A 21,909-nucleotide genomic window follows, 5' to 3' on the forward strand; every position below is an offset into this window, starting at 1 on the left:
ACGAATTTTTTTTGTGTTCACAAATAAAGTTCTTTTCAGATTACTGTGAACTAATTGACACCAGTTAGTGTTTTCCAGCATATAGTAGTGGTTGGTTTCTAGACAAAAATACAACTGTCATGTAGTCTTTCCTCTCTGAACCTGGCACAATGTTTTGAGCAAAGAAACTTGAGGCAATGCTCATCTGAAATAACTGTGACAAAATCTAGCAGGAATAAACTCATGGAGATTTAATATTCTGCATAAATAAACAGGAAAATCTGATACAATCAATGGTTATAATCAAAATGAAATAAAAATAATACATTGATTGCGCTCTATCAGGCGATACTGAAATGTATGGCAAGGCCACGATTCAACATAATTTACAAAGACATGACATGGAGGAAAAAACGAATTTAGCTTGGACACTGAATTTCATTTGGCTGGTTTCTAAAGGCATTTTTGTACGCTTTAGAGAATTAAATTCAACAGCTGCAACTAAATCCAGATTTTTCACTTGATCTGCACACAGCACTAGGGATATGATCCCTCCACCAAATTGGTTGATTTTAAGACAGGTCTTTTAATATTCATTTAAATTGACCAGTTTCATACAGGCCAAATATCTAGAACAGACGATCAAATCTTACATTTTAACCATAAAGATAACAAGGGACTGTTGTGAGCTCACTGCAGCATTGAAAGATATTCTTGTGCGTTTTCAGGTGAAAATTGTTTATTTCTGTATTTCATCCAAATATCATTGCATTTAGATCCAACCTATGCAGCTGTAAATCAGAGAATGGATGATGGTTTCAGAAAGCAGAGGTTTACAGTAGGATTAATATTGCCCTCTATGTGGTTATCTCAAAAAACATTGAGTGTACAAGAAAACTGAACCAGTAGAACAGTCTGGATTCAAAGCAGGACTATGAAAACAGCATCAGTGTTTCAAAAGTCTACTCTGGTTCCTCGTTTTAACTGTCCTCACCCTCTGACCAACACGTGAATCATCAAGGTGATCTACTCCGAAATCTGTGGGTTTGGACAGGAAACAGACAGGTGATGTGAAGAACAAAAAGGGAGACTTTACAGACTTAGTCCTAGCCTTACGTCCTCATCATGAACCAGCGATCCATAAAGACAAACATATGTAAAACACTCATTTGTTTATAAATGCCTTCAGGTAACATGGAAACATGAGGGTTGTTTGTTCTTTGCCCAGATGAAAGTCCCTTTAGCCTTTTATCTAAACATTTTTGGCATAATGGACACCCAAATTTGTCCTTTGACAGGCAATGTCAATGTTCTCTAGATTGCATATATTCCACAAATCTATCACAACTCTCCCAATCAGTGAGTTGAGATGCTATGGCTTCTGTAGGGCTTTGCTTCTGGATAACACTTGAGACACAGAACCATGTGAAGAACCAAATAGCCAGCAAAGTTAACTTAAAATGGGAACAAAACACCAAAAGGGTAAATGGAATGATTCCTAAAGATCAAATTCATATCCTCAAATATTTGTTACACTATTGCCAGCAAGAAAAACAAACAAAAAGAGCATTGAAAATAAAAAAGAATATATATTTATATATCCATCATATGTATATCTATATATATAAACAACAGTTACAACTAGTTGCAGGCAAGCGGAGAATTTCTCCCCCACCTCTTTAAGATTCATCTCTTCCACTGTTATAAGGCTGTCAGACTCTCGGAGGGGGCAGCAGCTTTCTTTCTTAAGTCACCAGATTCCCTGAGATGTAGAGCGCCCGTTTATTTGTCAAGGTTTATTTTATTTCAACACCATCAACCACACACCCCTTGCCCTTGCCCCCCCTCAAAACAAAAATGTTTGTGTAAGGAAATGAATGCTGCTCTTGCTCGTCCCATGGAGCTGATGAAGGGTGTGGTCGAGGAGCTGACGGATAGACTTGAGAAGTGTCGACCTCCCGTCTCCACTCTGCGCTTCCGACTCTCGTGCTGGCGGTGTATCGGTGGAAGTGACGTTGCCGAAATAAGAAGAGGAGCTTTTCTAGTTTTCATGTTACATCTTAGACGCTTTTCCGTTTGATTTCATTCATTTCCATATTGTTGTTTTACAGTCAAATGCAAAGCTGTGTACATATTCAATCATAAGTCAGTCATTCCAAGGCTTGGAAAAGAAGTGGTTTTGCAAAAGAGTTCTTATGAAGACTCTGTTGTGTGTGCAGTTCTTTATGCATACGTATGGTGTGTGTGTGTGTGTGTGTGTGTGTGTGTGTGTGTGTATCAGAGTGTGCGTAGTCCTCTCAGTGCCTCTGAGGGACTAATCTCTTTAATAGAGGCTCATCATAGACCCAGCACTCCCCGTCCTCGTGAAATAGCTGCAGAAACACAAGCAAAAACATTATTTTTTTTTAAATTGAAAAGAAATTGATCCTAAAATAAAACTGCATAATTACATTTGTTTGCTCATGTTACCCCATTCTGTTGTATTGAGTCATTTTACATTCAAAAAACAACAATATACAGGGCTTTACAGGTGAGAAGATGCACGTTAATGTCTCAACATTTTGGTGAGCGTGTAGTCTATTATCACACAGTTTTCAAGTTCTTTCTAGAAGTTGAAGAACAGACAGTCTCACCCTGGTCTCCCACTGCTGCTCGTTCTCCTTCCTCTCTCTGGCTTCGGCTCTCTGTTTCTCCTCCAGCCGGTGTTTGGCTTCTGTTGCTGCATCAATGTCCCTTTGCTTCAGGTTCAACGTCACATCTCTCCACAATCTGGAGAATTGAAGGGGTGAAAAGACAGAGTTTGTTTCTGAGTGAAGGACCTTGTTTCTGGATCCTAAGTTCCATGATATGCAGGTCTTTTTAGAAACCAGTTTAATTTCTCACCTTCGGGACTCGTAGTCAAGCTGGTCTTCCAGCTTTCTCACTTTCTTCTTAATGATGCCTATCCTCTTAGTGTCTATGAACACCGTGTTCTCCTTAAAACACACACAAAACACATTTATTCATTCATTGTCGTAATGCATTGCTCCTCCCTTTGATGACTAACTTGCCCTAAGTAATTATTGTCTAATTTGATATGTACCCTCCACCCGCAGCGAGAAATAAGAAAAGAGAAATTAAGGAAAAAAGGAGAGTAAAGACTCACTCCAGTTGCCCACTTGGCATACATCACTCCATTCCATTCTCCTTCAATGGAGCAGAAAGACTTCTTATCATTAGGTGAACTGAAAGAGAAACATATGTTAATAAAAAGGTCAGAATCTTTATCCATAGTCTTTGAAGTGCGATTTAATATTATACAATTGTGCAAGCGTTATCCTCTTACAAAATCTCAGCAGTGATCCTGTGCTTTTTTCCTCCGTAGAAGGGTTTGGTGTGGAACACGATGTTAGCACTGTAGCCCGACTTGGAGCAGGAGATGTTGCACTCCCCACCCAGCTCCACCCACGGTACAGTCAGAATCGACCTGAACAGACAAACTCAGTTCAGTGACGCACATATCAATAACCAGAGAGATGTAATAAAGTGATGACATGCACGCACCTGCCATATCCGTTAGGGAAGGTGAGGATGTAATGTTCATCATGCTCCAAACACGACACACAACCTGAAACAAGACCAGCAAAGAATTATCACAACTACTTGAAGTTGTGACAGGTAAGTGTGTACAAAAACGATCATAATTTGGAGTGTATGAAGCAGCGCTCTTAAGTACCTTGGCCAATATTGTGGACACCTATGGACATGCCTAAGAACTTAGACTTAGTCCAGATGTGAGCGTTGAACTGGATCTTCTTATTTAAACATTCTGCGTAGAATGCAGAAACTACAGAAACAAGAGAGGAAATACTCAAAGAGATTGTAGACAAGTAGCAACATCTTAGTCATAGTCCAGAAAATGAAGCAAACAAGCAAGATTAATTATTATCCTCCTTTATACATTTTATGGCCTCTAAAAGAGGTAATGACAAAACAAATAAATAAAAACAAGAAAAATCAGTGGCTGCTGGTTATACTACTACTTTTCAAAAATCATCAGTTAGTGTCCATCATGGTTTTCTTGACACGACCTGTCAAAAGACTTTGGTAGTGCTGTGTGATCAGAAGGTTTGACACTCACTGGGTGGGTGGTGAGAGACCTGCTCTGCCACAAAACACACACTGTTGGATGAAGACCACGGTACTGGACCTTCTGATACTGTCTCCTGGAGGGTGGAGGACAGGAGAGGGAGTCAAAATAGACAAGTTTTTCCATGCTACAATATGAAAAACAAATTCATTGCAGTGAATTTGTAAACAATGTTAAAATGAAAGGTATGGTGCATGTAGAAATGTACATAAAAAAGGAAACCAAGAACAAAGTTTGTTCCGTTTACTGTTTTCAAAAAGGTACCTATACTTACAATTCCAGTCCAGTTTATTTGTATAACCAAATACAGTCTCAATCAGCTTAACAGGTCCACAATAGCATTTTAACCAAAGTACACATAACTGATATACAATAAACCCAGCATGAACTAAATATGAACTTTAGTAAGGATGTGTAAAAGTTGTGTTACTAGTAACATTAATCTGAAAAATGATTTGAAAAATGTAAATGCTATCTGATTTTATTCCCAGCAAAGAAGTTTATTCACATTGTCCACAAATAGTCAAGAACCAGCAAGAGCTGCAGAGGCATGTATCTCACCGTGTGTGGGGAAGGCTCCTCTGCGTCGCTGGGCAGATCCCAGTGGCAGTAGAAGACTTCTCCCAGGATTGGGTTGTAAGGTTTCTTGGCCACTGAACCTTTCCTCCCTGCGTGGAAAGCTGACAGGTACCACTTTACCACGTGAACCATGCGCTCCCGGGCCTCCGGCTGCTCAGCGATACTAGTGGAAGTCACATGAGAGAGTAAAACTACTTCATATTTTACCATTCCTGAATTTTGGATATATTTAAATATCTGTGTGATACAATTGCTTGCGCCAATAAGAGAGAGGACAATTACCTTACAAATAAGTCGGGATGTGCAAAGAAGTCGGCATACATTTCTAACAAAGATCTCCTCTCCAGGATGAAGGTAGGCAGTACCACCTGTTAAACATAACGAAGGAGGAAAACTGTAAAACTGTTGCTGCGTGGGTTGGTCAAAAGAAAACAGCTGGCACAGATGATGTTAGTGAGTAAAATGATAAAGGACCACTGCAACGAGAGAAATTCAGAGTGAATAAGGAGCGTGGAGGTAGGGCTGGGCGATATATCGATATTATATCGATATCGTGATATGAAACTAGATATCGTCTTAGATTTTGGATATCGTAATATCGTGATATGACATAAGTGTCTTTTCCTGGTTTTAAAGGCTGCATTACAGTGAAGTGATGTACTTTTCTGAACTTACCAGACCTTTCTAGCTGTTTTATTATTGATTATTTATCTAAAATCTAAGTGTGAAGATATTTTGCGAGAGCACCAACTGTCAACTCTAGAATATATCGCCGCAATATTGATATCGAGGTATTTGGTCAAGAATATCATGATATCTGATTTTCTCTATATCGCCCAGCCCTATATTAGAAAATATGGGACGTAGAAATAAGTGCTGAAAATGTGTAGAAGAAAAATTTAACAATTTAAAACGTTAACTAAAACAAACCTTATGGCGCTTTGATTTCATAAAAGGTACTCCTGTTGTTATACTGTATTTATGTTCACATTTTATTGTTATTTGAACAGCTGAGCATTGAACCAGGTGAAGAAACATGTTTATTATTTATTCATTTGATTTTGCAACTGTTCACTGAAATAGCCGGTTTCTATGAAACTACATGTGACATGTCATATTTGGCTTTGACTTTGCCTGAACATTTGCTCTCACTTTGCGGAAAAAATATCGGGATATATATCGTATATCGATATTCAGCCAAAATATATCGGGATATGACTTTTGGTCCATATCGCCCAGCCCTACGTGAAGGGAGCCAGACTCCTAACTAAGCAATGCAGGTCAGTGTTCTTTACCTTGGTGAGGTCCATGCCCAAACGAACTTGAGAGAGAAGATGCATGATGACGCTCTTGTGCTCCTCCACAGACTCGCCCTCACCTTCATCATCGCGGTCATCATGGCTGTCAAACGGGTCTAAAGACAACAGATGAGGACTCACATGGCTGGAATAACATTTAGTTATGTAAAGCATCATTTTTTTACCATTTGATAAAACCAAATGGGATGGTGTGGTTTAAAACTAAATCATGGGAGTAATAGTACTCTACTACCATCTCATACTTCAACACAAGAGAGCTCCAACTTTGTGTTTTATGCATAAAGAGCCACAACGACAGTTGGGAAAATGTTGTTGTGTCTTGTGTGCGTTCTCTTTTTACCTGCATCTGTTGTGCCGTTAGACATGGACGAGTTGAGGGACTCGGTGGTGTCTGGTCGTTTCAACGCTGTTGCTTCATCAGTGAGAGGCGAGGGCGCTTGAGGCCCTGAGGGACTGAGGAGGAGATAGAGGGAACAGAAAGGAGGCAGGAAGTAGGAGAGATGAGGAGATGGAGCGTGAGAAGGATTTCACAGGCAATAATTGTGTTTTAAACTTCTCAGACTTGATTTTTTTTTTATTGCCACCAAGTTGCATTTTTCCACCTGACCTGCTAAATGCTACAATTACAGTGTTGGTTTCAAACACAAAAATAAATTCACTGCATCAGAGTGTTGGTCGCAGTGAAGCGGAGTGATACTTTACTCACTCTATGCAGTGTTTGGGGGAAGTACTGCTCTGGTAGAACTCATCAGCATCGTAGAACTCATCCTCGCTGGAGGAATAGGAGAAGTCTGGCACCGAGTGCGAGAGGAGGGGCATGTGAGACGGGGAGGCGACGCTGCTGCTGGGGCCTGACTGGCCACTCCCTGAAAAAGGAAAAAATATAAATAAATCAAACATTGTGTTGTGTCAGCGCTCTCTTGTAGCGTTTTCGCTTTTCATTTTATGGATCTAATTAATAAGGCTTCTTTATTTATACAGTATACAGGTCATGGTCAAATCAACAGTATGTTGTTTAACTAAAGCACTCATTTCTGAGCCCGGTCCAGCTGGCTGTGTACAGTAACATCATGCTGTCTTTGAAATAGTGACGGCTTCCTCTGCAGAGCATATCGACAGTGCTCTCGAGCATGCAGCCTGTCTCCTTAGTGCACAGCGCAGCATTTTAATACTGCTGCCTCAGCATGGACCTCTGCTTTTCTACTTGGCTCTTTAATTTACTATGTTTGTGGACCAGGCACTCTGGGGTGGAGAAGCACAGTAATAATTCATGGTATTATTACTTTTGCTCTTATGGTTGAGTTCTTATTGCATTAGTTTAATGTTGCTTGCAAATTAAAGGATCTAACAATACATAATATCATGATAAGGACACACACTCCCTGCGTTCCAGAAGTAGTAAGCCAGAAAAGGTTGAATATGTCTCAATATACAGTATGTCAAATACAGTATGCCAGAAATTCCAGGATGTCCTACTGTATCTGGTCAGATTTTGCAGTATGCAAGCCTGCATGCTTTTCTGGCTATTCTGACCCACAATCTTTTCACAGCATATATGAGCAAGAGGGTCAAAGTTCAAGGTGCAATGTTATGAAGAAGTAGTATGTCTTAAATGTATGCATATTGCATGCAACAGTACGTACTTTGTAAGGGCAGCTGCAGTACAAACTAAAAGTAAAAAGTATGTGATTTGGAATTCAGTAACTGTTCTTTCTCCAAATGATGTAACAAAACCTCCTTCCCGTTGAAGCTGCTGAGGTTTCTAAGGGAATGAGCAATACAACACATTTATATGCAACTTTTGGAATGTGTAATTCACATTAATTACGACAACAAATTATCTTTCCTTGCAATGGAATAGCTCCTTATGCTGTGATAAGAGTGAAGTGAACTTTCACCTGTGCTGTTGGGAGTTGGGGTCTGCAGACTGCCCATCACCGTGACAATGGGACCAACTTGTAACGTGGAGGGGCGTTGGTCGGATTTACACACCTGAGAAGCGTCTGTAGCAAAAAGAGAAAGTGGATAATTTAGCACTGAAGCTTCAAAATGAAGCCAAATCACATTAAAAACTGCAGCCTGAAATCCAGGAGGCAGAGAAAATGACGCTTCAGTTGTGAGGGGGATTACACAGTCTATTAAGAGACTGAAATTAGAATGGCCTAAATTGCATGGTTCATTTTCACACCAGTCGAGTCAGTCATATGACCAAAATATCCCAAAACTTTAGTCCGATCTCAGTCATGCCATGCGATTATATTTACTCAATTATTTTCTGACTAAAATGACTTAAAACACAATTACACTGAAGGACAGGAACCTGCTTCAAAACAGAACATTAATACATTAATTTTCAGAGAGAATTATTTCTGAAATGGATTATAATTACATTAACACATGTGATAACCATAATGGATATCATGCGACTGGACCTTGCTATAGATCCTCAATAGCCAGTAACTTAACTAACAAACACTAAACAAATATTTAGTACATTTATCAATTTATTTACCCTGAATTATCGGTCAATATTGTCATCCCACTGTTTTCAATATCACAGTGAACCAGCAGAATTTAAAATGGGACAGAGTATTGACTCATTGTAGTCTTTGTTCTTTGATTTAAAAAAGCATTTGTCAGCAAGCATGTTAGACAACTGTCTGCAACAACCTCAACATTATTGGATCCCTCAACTGAAGGAGATTAAGGTGTGAACAGCAGGGGGAGCTGTTGTCAACCTCTCTGGAAGAAGTTAGGTGTGTGAAGTCTATATGAGTGTATATACAGACGTGTTCACACATCAAGCACATCAACACAACACAATTGTCTACATGTGTATAGGAAATGGTGAGAAGGCAGATGTCTAGTACCTGTGGGTAGTGTTGTCTGTGTTGGCATCGTGGTGTTGACTACAGGAGGGTCCAGAGGGGGTTGGTAGATCCCATCCACTGGGTTTATGGTGCTCTGGAGGAAACAAAGAAAAACAACACCACATCAGACACTTGCTGCAACAATAGCACACCTACTTCACCACCTGCTTACCAATCTAAAATGTTGAGGTTAAAATCCAATACTGCAAAAGAGAGTTTAGCCCTGGATTTTCATTTCCAGGTACAATAGGCTAGTCGTACGACTAGCCTATTTTAACCACATCTATAACCTACATATACCTATGTGCTAACCACAATGAAACACCATTTCCTTTAACATTCAAGTCAAGGTAAGCTCTCACCCTCAATTGGGCACTAGCTTCAGCTTGCGTATTGGTTATATATCACCTTAATGGTATACCTATGAGACAACAAGAACAGTGAAATAAAATAAACACCACCCAGCCTGGGCAGATCAATTTCCATGCACGTCATTTCCTGTTTCCAGGTTTGATTAAATCGAATAAATATAAAACCAACGACACCGCAGTAGCTTTACACAATAACCAACAGCCCATCTGAGCAACCGTGCAGTCCAAAAAGCAGTTAATTAACTCCACTGGGCTGCAGACTAAATCTGCTGTAATATGTTTTAACTCTCTGACTCTTGATTTCCCTGTGGTAAAAACCAGCAGGGACGTTCTTATCTGCAGTGGCCTGCCCTCATCAGTGCCACCTTAACATCATGTGTTCATGCATATAAATACTGGCAAAAACACGTCGGCACACACGCATAAAAAGCAGCCTGTTGGCTCGGTGTAATAGGGTCACTGGCACCAATGACAGGAACACAGATGACGACGCGTGCCACAGAAAAATCATATCGACCCTTATTCTTCAATAACTTACCCTCAGGGATCTTGGTGGCACTGAAATTAGATCAAGTCAATGAGATGCATTATCCTATTACTCAAACCTTGACCTGTAATCTGTGATTTGTACAGTTTTTTTTCTCAGGAGAAGTTTTAAATAAGTCATTTGAGATCAACAGGAACAGGCCGTGAGTCAGAAAATGACCTGACACAAGGCTGTGTGAATACAGAAGCTGGTGTAAGTATCACAGTTGGACTAGAATACCAGGAAGTAGACAATAGGCATCCACAATCCCATGATGCAACACTTGTGTATGTTACAAAAGACAGTGACTACAGAGGAAAAAGAGCTGTAATGGGAAGCCATGGTTGTTTTTCCTCTAATTACTCTCTAAGCTTGTTTTTTTCTTGGGTGTCATCAAAAGGCAAGTTATGATCAGAGGTAGAACATTTATTGAAGAGAAGCTTAGTTTGACATCTCTGCTCCATTTCCCCTTCTGTTCACACTTTTCTCGATTATCTTCAAGCTTTCTGCCTCTATTCCCTCCTTTCTACCTCCCCTCCGCACTGCCCGATGCTTGCCTAGTCCACGTGCCTCCATAAAAGTAAGGCGAGGGCTACTAATTATAGCCAATTACAGTAATATTGGTCAGCCATAGTGGGACCACCCCGTGGCCTTGCAAGCAGGAGCTAAAGCATAGGCAGACGGAGGGAAAGAGTTGGCTTTAAGCACTGTGTCATCATGATCGATATATTTTCTTTTTTAGTGAAGGTAATATTAATGGAAGAGGTAGCTTGAGCAGCAAAGCAAACCTAAACCAATCATAGCACATTCAATATTTTGACAGATAAATACTGAACAGGGTTCTGGTGCACTGTGCTCAGTTTAAATGATTCCTGCACTTTACGGCAATTCCCCTGATGGTGCAGTGCTTGACAAGGTCAATCAAACATGCTGCTAGTGGTTCAAGTCTACAGTGCATCTGTTGTTGTTGCTCCACAATATTGGCATACAGGCAACACGACAGACGTGTAGAAGTTCTATAGCTGCAAAGATATATTTAGCACAAAGCTTATGGCATATAAAAATGTCCATTTCAATGTATACACAGAGCATAAGTTGTGCTATTTATGTTATGTAATACTGCCCTTAATGACTGAGATTAAGTCAGCTATAAGAGCAGTGCAGGACTATGAGCTGTACAGTTCCCTGTGAGATTCTTGCCTTAAAGAACACACTGGAATTTTTCCTTGCATCAGTCCATTACCAACAAACCGTTCACCTTTTCTAAAGCATACTGAAAGGTTTTAGATTGATTTTTTACCTTGCAGTTACAATGGGTTTTCTTCATTGTAGAGTGGTCTATGTTTTCAGTACATGTTTCATTTGCCCTTCAGTCCTCACTTTTCTTGCATTATACAGTCCACCTCCCTCCTGCTTTCCTTTCTACTTGACCAATTCCCCAACCGTTGCATTGGTATACAAATCAACCTGTACTATAGATACGTATCCCATCACAATTTAGTTAATTTATAGTCCACCTTCAATCTTTTGTAACATAAGACTGCATGGCAATGCTGTTGTGAGCCAGGACTGTTGAAAAAAAGTCCTTTTTGGCTGAAAGCATGGGTCACAAGGTCAGAGTCAGTGTATTTAAAGGTCCAATATGTAATATTTGTACTGTAAGAAATCCAAAAATGACACCAATGCCTCATCAGATATTAAGGAAACATGTTAAACTGAAATACTATCTTTTCTGACAACAATGCTAATGTCAGTATATTTTCTTTTGAAATTTACATTCCGTGACGGAATTTATGTTTATGTTTTGATCTGTGTGTTGTTATCAACGGCCCAGTTTGACAGGCAGGCCGGGTTGCCAGATATACCTGGAAAAACGTAAACCCAGCACGCTACAGCTGTAATGGTAGTAAAGCCATGAAAGCAGCAAACAAACGAACAGGATCAACGGAGATAGATTCTACATGACATTAAAAAAAAGAAAACAGCATGTTTCTAACAGTTGCGTGACCAGAGACGTAACAACCCCCTGGTAAATATTGGAGATGTATTTGAAAGATGGAGACATCTTGCATCCCAAAAGGACACAGAGTTGGCTTATTTTCTTCTGAACAGGTAAGCATTAGCTTCAGGCTAATTTATCACAGCTACTAGGGATGGGCATTTTTTGTCATTTCAACATTTGTGTACTCACATTGAATTATATAGCTAGAGTACCCGAGTTGGTTACTCGCAAAAACAATTGAGACGGCCAGTAAAGTGATCCCGACTGGTCCTGGCTAACGCCGCCATGCTAACCCTGCTAACTGTTAACGTTACCGGGAGGACCAGGCAAGCAGCCCATGGCTGTTTACAGCGTGTAGCCTCTTCAGCGGCTGGAGCCGACAACGGTGAGTTATTTTAAACCACGAGAGGGGGCTGTAAATCGGAAAGAGAGGACTGTGAGTTTGCAGTGTGTTTAGCGATTGTTGCCATAATTCTAAGCCAAGGAAGTGTGTTCCGTCGGCAAGGTAGTGGTATTTATAGCGTTTCGTATTGTAATTCTAAGCCGAGGAAGTGTGCCTGACTGGCGTGTGGAGAGGACAGTGAGGTTGTTGTGTTTTTAGCGGTTCATACTGTCATTTTAAGCCGAAAAAGTGTGTCTGTTAGTTGGTTAAAGAGCTCCGTGGGAGCACAGGCTTTTATGACTGTCAATATAGCCAGCATCTAACGTTAGCTACTCAGCTGTGCTGTGGAGTAATCTCTGGCTATGTGAGAAAAGCGTCTAGCAACATTGTTGTGAATGCTGCGGTCTCAGCCTGGCAACCTCCGTGAACTTCGAGTCTGAGCAGGAGGGGGCGGGGGAGACGACTCTCCAGTATTTTAAATTGGTAGTTCAGTAACTATTTTAACCGCTAGCTGCCAGTATTACACACAATATTACATATTGCACCTTTAAAATAAAGAAGACTACATGTTAATTGTGATGGATTATCAATTTGATGCATGTTCTAATGCAGGTTTTAATTCTGTGCGATTTGTGGTCAAAACATGCAAAACTCCTGGTATGACCCCTGACATGAAGACATGGCACCTGCAGAGCCAGTAAAGTTCTCTCTGGATGGATTTCCAGATGTTAAGTGCCCGATGGTTCAATAAGCAGGCAGTGTGTACACGATGAATCAATGGTAACTTAGATGCTTGTAATTAGTGGGTGAAGTGATGTGCAACATTCTGTTATATACAGGCATGCAAACACACACACACATGTATAGTCTAAGGCATACATACTCTGCAACAATGTTCTTTTTCTGGCTTAAAAGTTTACACACACATACACATTTGTATGAAGAAAAGAATAGTTCCCAACCATTACTAAAAGAATTTAAATCTGAGATGAGAATCAGAAAATTATTTACTACATCAATAGGATAGTTGTGGAAAACATAAGGCTAAAGAGCTTGAAATATCTACAAATTAGACGGCATGCACTAAAGAGGTCTGATTTATCTGATTTTCTACAGTGGAAAGTAAATTAAGCAAGAAAAGAAAGTTAGCAGTTTGTTTGATTTGAATTTTTGTCATGGACGGAGAATGTCAAACTTACTATAAGTCCGTTTGCGTGTTGCTGTTCGTTACTTTGGTCCTTAAAATTTTGAGAAGACAATGTTAGACTACTTGTGGTAGGAAGGTTGAAGAGTCATTTCATATAGCATCCTTAGCATTATGCTGTGTGGAGAGCGATGGGATCCATCCCTCTCATCATAACATGGAGCTATAATATTCACCAATTTGCCACATGCAGTAATCCTTTCATCACACGGTAAAATCCTCCCATCATTTCTTTCAGTATCAACAACAGGATTACTCTACCATGCCAATCTGTAATCTACACGTTTCCTGGAATGAGTAAAAGTGTTCCAAATTTTAAAAAAAAAGCTAAGTTTCCCCTAACAACCACATGAAGCAGAGATGATGGCTTAATTTCCTTTTCAAGGGCTGAATAGAACATGTGATGAAACGAGTACAAGGCAACACCCTCATCAACCAGTGACCCAGATAGCAACTGTAAGCAGGAACTACCCCAGAGACACACGTAAGGAAACACACAGTGCACACTGGTGTGGTCTCACAAGAACAATGATTATGATGATATGGTCTGATTAAGTAGCAGACCAAACTACAGAGAAATTAATCAAAAATATTGTGTTTACCTTGGCGATTTGCAGCAGTACAATACAGTGCTTGATGGACTCTACCATAGTCTGAAAGAAAAAAAAAAAAAAGTTAAATAATTAGGAACTGACTTGCTAACTGAAAGACAGGAAGGAAAATGTGTGAAGTTCTGACTTACACAAGTAGTCTCCTTCAAATTTTCAATTTTCTGTAAAAGGAAAAGAAAACAGGCTCTAAAATCCAACACCAAATCAAAAAACAAATAAAAAGTTCAAAAACAAGTGCTGATGCAACCAGTTTGACAGTAAATACAGCACGATTAGTAGATAACCTTGAGGTAATGACGTCTTAACTTACTGCAGCAACTTTTTTGTTATTTGGAAATCTATGAGACCATTTCCCATAATGAAAAGATTGGTGAAGTCACAGTGACAAACAAGTCAAAGTGACCAAAAGCCAGCTTTAATCTCAGGGAGGAAGTGAATCACACAGCTGTTGGTAAAAGATTTAGACACTGAAACTGAACTGCTTCTCCCCCGCAACAACAACAGCAACACCTCTGAAAGATAACTTAACACAACTTAAAACTAAATTGGTAAGTCGCAAAATAAAACTTGTTTTTTGGACTGAATGGTCTTAAAAAAAAGACAGAAAAAGAAATGTTAACCCCCAACCAATTATGATATGTAATTATAATATATTGGTTCTAACAATGGCCCCTTTTTTTCTCTTTCGCATTGGACTCTGTTCATCAGCTAACGTTGATACCCTTAATGTTCCATATTTAGCTACAGAGCTAACTGTGCCAGTCGGTTAGTCAATTAATTGTTCTACAGAAAACGAACGAGTAACTATTTTGATAATTGATTAATAATGTCATTATTCAAGCAAACATTTTAACTTTTTTCTGGTTCCAGCTTCTTAAATGTGAGGATTTGCTGCTTTGCTCGGTTTCATATAATTGTAAAAGTGAATATCTTTGGGTTTAAGCCAGCTGCTGGGACAAAACGAGACATTTGAAGACATCATATTTGGGCTCTGGGAAATTATAATGGGTATTTTCTTTCGATTTTGAGACACCGTGCAGACAAAATGATTAATCAATAATAAAACGTATTAGTTGTTTCGTCATTTTAAACCATTTTGTTGTTAGTTTTTCAAATACAAAGACAAATTCGTAAATTATTTTCTCAATACAAATGCCGAGAAACAGGTCATAATGGATGGTCATTTTTGAACCAATGCGATAACCTTTAAAAATATTCTGATGGGTTAATACTGACAAGCGACAGATATCAAACATCTGTATGATAGCATGCTGACAGCTATAAGCACTATGTGTCAGCCTGCTTCTCCCGCTGTTAGCCTCTGCTCTAATGACAGCGAGAACAGCGAATCAGAGAGCAGAGACACGAGGACAGAGCTGCGCTGCTGGTACTCACTCTGCGTGATTCATCCTCTTTGCAGTCCTTGATCTTCTCATCAAACAGCTGTGTGAGAGTGACAGTGAAAAAGAGATGAAAAGAAAAAAAAAAAAGACATTAGGACTATTAGCCAAGATGGTTACAAAGTAGAGCCTGGCAGATATGGGATTTTTGAGACGGATACCGATTTTAGAGGGGGAAAAGTTCGCAGATTACCAAAATGGCGTCCGATATAGTGAGTTTTTGACATGGAAAGAAAACTGACTTTTTTTATATATGGATTGTGCCCCGATTTGGCACCCATACAACTCTGCAAAGTTACTCAGAAGGCTGTTTTCTTAAACAAATAACTTAACATTTAACAACTTAAAAACAATATTTAACATTATTAAACATACAATGTTACATTGTCATACAATTCCAGAAATGATTGCTGAAAAGGTAAAGAATAAATATGAAATGAATAGCTAAATAAACCTCAGTACTGTATGTTCAGTATTAGTCAATTGCTGATCATTTAAATAAAGACTACGTAACGACATTTCTTCAGCATCATTTTCTGCATTATATGTTTTGTAGAAATTATTTTAATATCATCGCATATTCAACAACATAACGCTGATAGCTTTGTGTCTGTGATAGGCCAATATTTTATCAGCCAACCCATAAATCGGCCGGGCTCTAGTACACAGTCAAATGAGTATTGAAATGAGAAGGTAAATCTGTACAGATGATGCAGCTTGAGATAATGTGGTGTACCAAGTTCCTCTCACCAAGGAAGGACACTTGCAGTGTTTCCCCCCCTAAGATTTTCTGCCTGTGGTAATATGCTGCTGCTTCTTTAAATACATGATATTCTACTTTATCACAATGCTAACTTCTGCTTAGTTAAAGTTGAGGGTGAGATCAGCAAGGAAATACCCAAATGAAGAGACAAAATAAAAGGAGATCATGACACAGATTCAAATGCAAGCCATGTATATGATTCATATACAAATATAGGGTAAATGATAAGTTGCAATTTGCAATACATTAGTATGTAGAAATGTGTTCAAATGTACTCTATTGCCTCTATAGAATAAGCCAAATATGTAAAAGTGAGTGGCAAATATCCTACATTTCTCAAATCTACATGAAAGTGTAAAATATTCCAGATGAAATAATGGTGTCGGTTAGGTGTGCTCCATGGAGTCCTACCTTTAACTGGTCAATCAGAATCTGTAGGTAGGCGTCAGCTTCAGCTAGCTTCTTATCAAAGTCTTGAACACTCGGAACAAATCCTGTCTCGGCCTCCTGAGGATGGAGTAACAAACACAGCGAAGCATTAGTGCAGCCCTAGCCAAATCCATGTCAAATGCCATGCTAGTATTTGCATATTCAAAGTAAAATACACAGCCACTACCAATAATACAGGCCATGTAGTCACTTATTATACATTCTTTCAAAAAAAAAAAAAAAAAAAAAAAAAAAAAAAAAAAAAAAAAGGAGCGTCTCTGTCACCTCCTGGTTAGGTAGGCTTTGTAAACTATCACACAACATGGTGGACAGAAACATCAACAGTTCAGGAGAATCTTCCAGCAGCGTACTATACTAGGGGAGATATGAATACTATTGTTTAAAGGCTAGCCAGCATAAAAGGCCAGCAGGTCTGTCTGCCTGACTGTAGAGCAGCAAATTTCAGGAATCAACTAAACTGAATCAAGGAATCATAGAAGCATATGTGTAAATGGGTTGAGGTGCACTCAAATTCATCGTTTGTTCATTAGCTTGACTTAATAGCTCTATCAGAATGAGAAACACAGACTCCACACAGAAACTCAGGCACAGACAATTGCATTACATAAAAGTCATTAAAAGGTAATTACTACACTATAGGCAGGACAGACGTGACTGGGCATCTGTCTCTATCGGTCTGAGCTCACCCAACCACGAACAACCTAGCTGGCTGTGACACGTAACTAAAAACAGGAAAATGAGCAGATAAATGTATGCACAGACAAGACGTCCTTTAAAAAAAAAAAAAAAACATCACCCCATATTAAATGCTGGAGCCTGTCAATAGCAAGGACACTCAGCACCAATGACAACACAATAACACCTTTATGCCAAGCCAGACAAATCAGTAAGATAACTAACAGAGCATGTCAGCAGTTACTCTGACATGGAAAAACACAGAACACCTCCTGCATGAAAAAGCAGAGAGAGTAATAGTAAAGCTGATGACGAATGTCATCAGCTTTTTCCTGTTCGTCCTGTTAGTAAATCAAGCTCTTATCAAACCGTGTTGAGTGCTATCACTGCATTGGATTCTTTGTGCCGCGCAGTCATGGTGTGTCCTGGGTTTTTGGTGGCTTTTGTTCCTGCTAAAGACGATCTCACAGGAAAGTGAAGAAAAGCCATTAACAGCCAAATGCTGTTAGCAGCCTGAGAATTGCCAAAGTTTTATGGAGAACAAAGTCCTAACTCGGCAGTCGTGAAGTCTGCACTTAAGTAGCCTTACTTCCTCAAAGGATCAAAGGTCCTTTTACGGTTGACTGCAAAATATAGCTGGCCAGATGGGGGCCTGAGCAAAACTAAAACATTTCTGATACAGATGTGAATGTCTATTCACTGTATAAATTTGTGTACACATGTGCGTGGATTGGCACAGTCACTGCAGGGCAAGCAGCTTCTCCTGTCTGCTTACTCACACTACACTGGAAAATCCCTCAAGGATTATCAGGAAAAGAGAAGCCATCTTTATGGTAAGGGATTACATCATGATCATTTTTACTTACTTTAGCAAGCCAACAAAACACTAAGTTCAGAGGAATGCTAAAAGGTAATGTAAATACAGGGAGTGGACTACCTTTGTTACAATTTTGTAATCAAATTTCACAATGAAGTGTTACCATTCATTTTGACATCCCCCCCCCCCCTCTATTTACAGTGGGGATTAACTCCATGCACTTTGCTCCCACACAATAGTATTTACAAAATACAACAAACACAAATGTAAGAGTTTAATCAAAACCTTTATGCATCTAAAAGTTAGACTGTATTTACTTATACAGGTATTATACCATACATTAAAAATGGCCATGTTTGCTTTGTTGGCCTAAATCAGGGCTTAAAGTGATAAAAGATCCTGAGCCTGAAACCTTTTTTTCCTTACATTACACAATAATAAAAGTCATATATTTTAAGAAGTAAGATAGTAAGTGTGAAATCAAAACTTTCTACATGTTGTGTTGTTACTTTGGCCAGGTCATCATCAAAAAAGCAAATTAGTACATTCATGATTTTGTCCATGTTACATTCATGTACATTTATTAAAAACTTTTTGTCCATGTATTTGACTGATTTTAGGTTTGCCCACTTACAAAGAATGCAAAATCTACAATTTTAATCATATCTACATTCTAACAGTACATTTCAGAAAATCACAAAAATTTTGATAACCATTGGTTAGGAAAAACAAGTATTTTTACAAACACCATGTTAATATAGAAAAGCAGCACAGATGTCGCGGTTTTTTATAGTTGGTGACAAAGTTTGTGCACATTTCGGCAGGGATGTTGGCCCACTCCTTGCAGACTAAACTCTGGGACAAGGCCGTTATGTTTATGTAATCATTCTGCCACGCTGATTCCAGACAGACTTTTGTTGCTTTTGTCAAGGCAGTTTGGGCTGAAACACCCATCAGATCTTCAGCTCTTTGAGGGAAGGAGATGTCGGTCCACAGTGGCCATCATTAATGACAAATCCCGTCCCCTTGGCTGAAAAAACACCCCCAAAGCATGATGTTGACCACCATGCACGGTGGGGATGGTGTATTGTTTGTATAACAAACACAGTGGGTCAGACCACATCACCTTCTTCCAGGAAGGAGCAGGTGGTGAATCGAACTTCATGCGGGCCTGTACATGTTTCCTTGAGCAGGGGACGTGCGCTGCAGGATTTCAATCCATCAGGCGTAGTGTGACAGTAACTGTGGTCCCAGCTGCCTTCGGATTCATCAGTTCCCCCCTTGTGGTTTTGGGATGACTAGCATATAATGATCTTGTGTGGAGGCCCAAGCACGGTGGTGTGGTTTCTTCCATTTCCTGATAACTGCACCGACAGTTTATTTTTTCTCTCAAGTTGCTTTCCGATTCTCTTGTAGCCCATCCCAGCCTTGTGCAGATCAACAATCTTGTCCCTGATGGTAGCTCTTTGGTCTTCCTTAAACAGGTGTCTTTTATACAGGTAACGAGGTGAGGCTCGGATTGGGGCTGTGTCTTAAAGAAGCAACTGGCTTGTAGGAGCCAGGCTGTTTGTCCCAAATAGTTTGATGGCAATTTTAATAACCAAGTGCTAAGGGACTGTTCACTGTTAGAATTTATGGAATGAACCAGTGGGAGGAAAATAAGGGAGGGTCATGTAAACTCTTTTTTTATTCTTTATTGCAGTTTGGGGAGGGTGATCCAACATTTTTCAGTCACTTTGTGACTAGCATAGTCCAGAGTCGCCAGGTAGTTGCCGGTAGTCTTTTTCGGTGACAGAGTGCACGGACCGAAGCTTTGTGACTAGCATATAATGACTAGCAAGCACTTTCTTACCGCTGCCGTCGTACGGTATCTTCCTTAAACATATACGCTCCAGAAGCAAGCACCCGGCTCCCTAGTTTGAGGCACCAAGTGCTAAGGGACTGTTCGGTATTTATGGAATGAACCACCGGAGGAAAATAAGGGAGGGTCATGTCTTTTTATTCTTTATTGAGGGGAGGGTGATCCAACATTTTTCAGTCCAGACGGGGGGTTACCCATCTTTTGTATTCATGAAACAGAAAAATGTCAAAGTGACTTTGGTGCATATTTTTCCATGTAGCTCTTAGTCTCGGCCCTCCTTTGCTACAAGATGGGTCTGACCCATGAGTTTGCTGGGGGCAGGGGGAGCTGCCCCCCTGGTGGCTGAAACGGATGATTGCATTGTTTAATAATTACGTCTGGCATGACCAGATATTTTATAAATATCTTAAATAACACAAAATAACTAAATGGTGGTAGGTAATACATCTGATTTTATATACTGCTTCAGTAAAAAAAAATTTCCTGGCTGACGATGCGAGCAGCAGGACGTAAAAAGCGAAAATGACTGTTGCTAGTTGGCACATCTTACCGTGCCAAGGTTGTAATAAAGGTTTCCTGAATGCCACATTTGATGTCAGCTTACTAATTGATTGTAGGTTGTGTGTAGATTTTGACTTACGTTTATTCCACTCTTTATAAACGGCGAAGTGGAGGAAGCCTAGTGACGAGTCCATAGCAACCAGTTTGTGTGTTGAATGTTACTCAGAGTGCCTTGCTGAATGGTCTCAATATTTTATGGTTTTATTTCATGTGAATACTAGTTTACTAGAGGAGTAACTTAGTATTTGAAGTAATGCAGGAAGTGTGCATTTAGTTTCCATGCTTATTGTGTTTCCACAACAACGTTAGTGAGTAAATCTACTGAAATGGCCACCACACCATAATAGAGGAGTGTAATGAGTCAGATGAGAATGCAAAGGTTTAGTTACTGTATGGCATTGCTGTAAAAAAAAAACAATGGTAATCTGTTCTTGATAAGCTGGAAACAATAGACAGTGCTGATGGTTAGCTTAGCATGCATATAACCATAACTATAGAAAATCAAATGCAGCATGCTAGCTACCTTCATATGTTAAGCTGAAGGTCAATGGTTTGGGCTACTACTTAAGCTGGAGACACACTGACCAGAGGGCCAACCCTCACCAGAAAAGACAGTTAGACTGATCAAAAAAATGCCTCGGGACATACCAAAGCGAAATACATCGCCATAACAGCAGGCGGCGCTAATCTGTATTGTCGCACAAAAATGAAAACCGGCAGCTGATTGGACAAACGCGTCACGTGGGTCTGGTTTCTCCGGAAATTCAAAGACAGACTGTCATGGCGGCTTGTTCAGAATACAATCTTATATTGTACTAAAATAGTTCACCAAAACAGGTTTCTCAAAACATTTTAAGCGAGAAATAGATTATACAGGTAAAATCGGACAAAATGAAGGCCGATGGCCCCTCGGACGGACAACGGCACGTAACACAACGAACAGACTCGAGTCGCTGACCTTGCCAGACTGTCCAACAGCCGATTATTATCGGCTTGGTGTGTCAGCGCCTTTAGCCTATTGAGGCCAAACCCACTCAACTCATTTGTATTCACTGTATATGCTTATTACAAAACAAAATGTTTATATTTATGTTTGTATAAGACAGAGTTTGTATGAATTACCCAACATTTCCAGTTAATTCTCGTAAATTCCCATAATTTCCCATTAATTCGCACAATTTCAATTAATTCCCATGAAAGTTTGCAAATTGGAAAGTTTCCAAAATTCCCCAGCTTAACTTTCCATGGAAAGTTTCCGGAAATTTACCGGAAAATTTCCGCCCCTTTGCAACCCTAGTTAAAACAAATAAGACTGTGCCCCTATCATTATGTAGTAAACAGTATCTCATGTTGTGTCAACACACATAATGGAGGAATGTGTTTTTTTTAAACCAGAAAGTCAGATGCAGG

General features: G+C 39.6%; 1 protein-coding gene across 9 annotated transcripts in view; it reads right to left on the minus strand.

Annotated features, from left to right (window-relative positions):
- Positions 1-215: 215 nt before the first annotated feature.
- The window catches only part of osbpl9 (oxysterol binding protein-like 9), a 40,337-nt gene continuing 18,643 nt past the window's right edge, over positions 216-21,909 (minus strand). For 7 of the 9 annotated variants that reach the window (XM_028586716.1, XM_028586718.1, XM_028586722.1 and 4 more), the window contains 20 exons: positions 16,547-16,642; positions 15,368-15,415; positions 14,104-14,133; positions 13,964-14,014; positions 13,357-13,395; positions 8,877-8,970; positions 7,905-8,009; positions 6,713-6,872; positions 6,347-6,459; positions 5,983-6,101; positions 4,970-5,055; positions 4,670-4,850; positions 4,100-4,184; positions 3,695-3,805; positions 3,523-3,586; positions 3,305-3,445; positions 3,125-3,203; positions 2,863-2,954; positions 2,613-2,748; positions 216-2,351 (listed from right to left, as the gene is read on the minus strand). In XM_028586716.1, the coding sequence (XP_028442517.1) occupies positions 2,277-2,351; positions 2,613-2,748; positions 2,863-2,954; positions 3,125-3,203; positions 3,305-3,445; positions 3,523-3,586; positions 3,695-3,805; positions 4,100-4,184; positions 4,670-4,850; positions 4,970-5,055; positions 5,983-6,101; positions 6,347-6,459; positions 6,713-6,872; positions 7,905-8,009; positions 8,877-8,970; positions 13,357-13,395; positions 13,964-14,014; positions 14,104-14,133; positions 15,368-15,415; positions 16,547-16,642 (1,905 nt within the window). In that variant the 3' untranslated portion in view covers positions 216-2,276. Of the gene's footprint in view, positions 2,352-2,612; positions 2,749-2,862; positions 2,955-3,124; positions 3,204-3,304; positions 3,446-3,522; positions 3,587-3,694; positions 3,806-4,099; positions 4,185-4,669; positions 4,851-4,969; positions 5,056-5,982; positions 6,102-6,346; positions 6,460-6,712; positions 6,873-7,904; positions 8,010-8,876; positions 8,971-13,356; positions 13,396-13,963; positions 14,015-14,103; positions 14,134-15,367; positions 15,416-16,546; positions 16,643-17,629; positions 17,842-21,909 lie in introns of those variants that run through there. The other 2 variants (XM_028586720.1, XM_028586717.1) reach the window with 2 other exon arrangements.

This window comes from Perca flavescens, chromosome 9, assembly GCF_004354835.1.
Source record: "Perca flavescens isolate YP-PL-M2 chromosome 9, PFLA_1.0, whole genome shotgun sequence".
In the NCBI taxonomy this organism is placed as follows: Eukaryota; Metazoa; Chordata; class Actinopteri; order Perciformes; family Percidae; genus Perca; species Perca flavescens.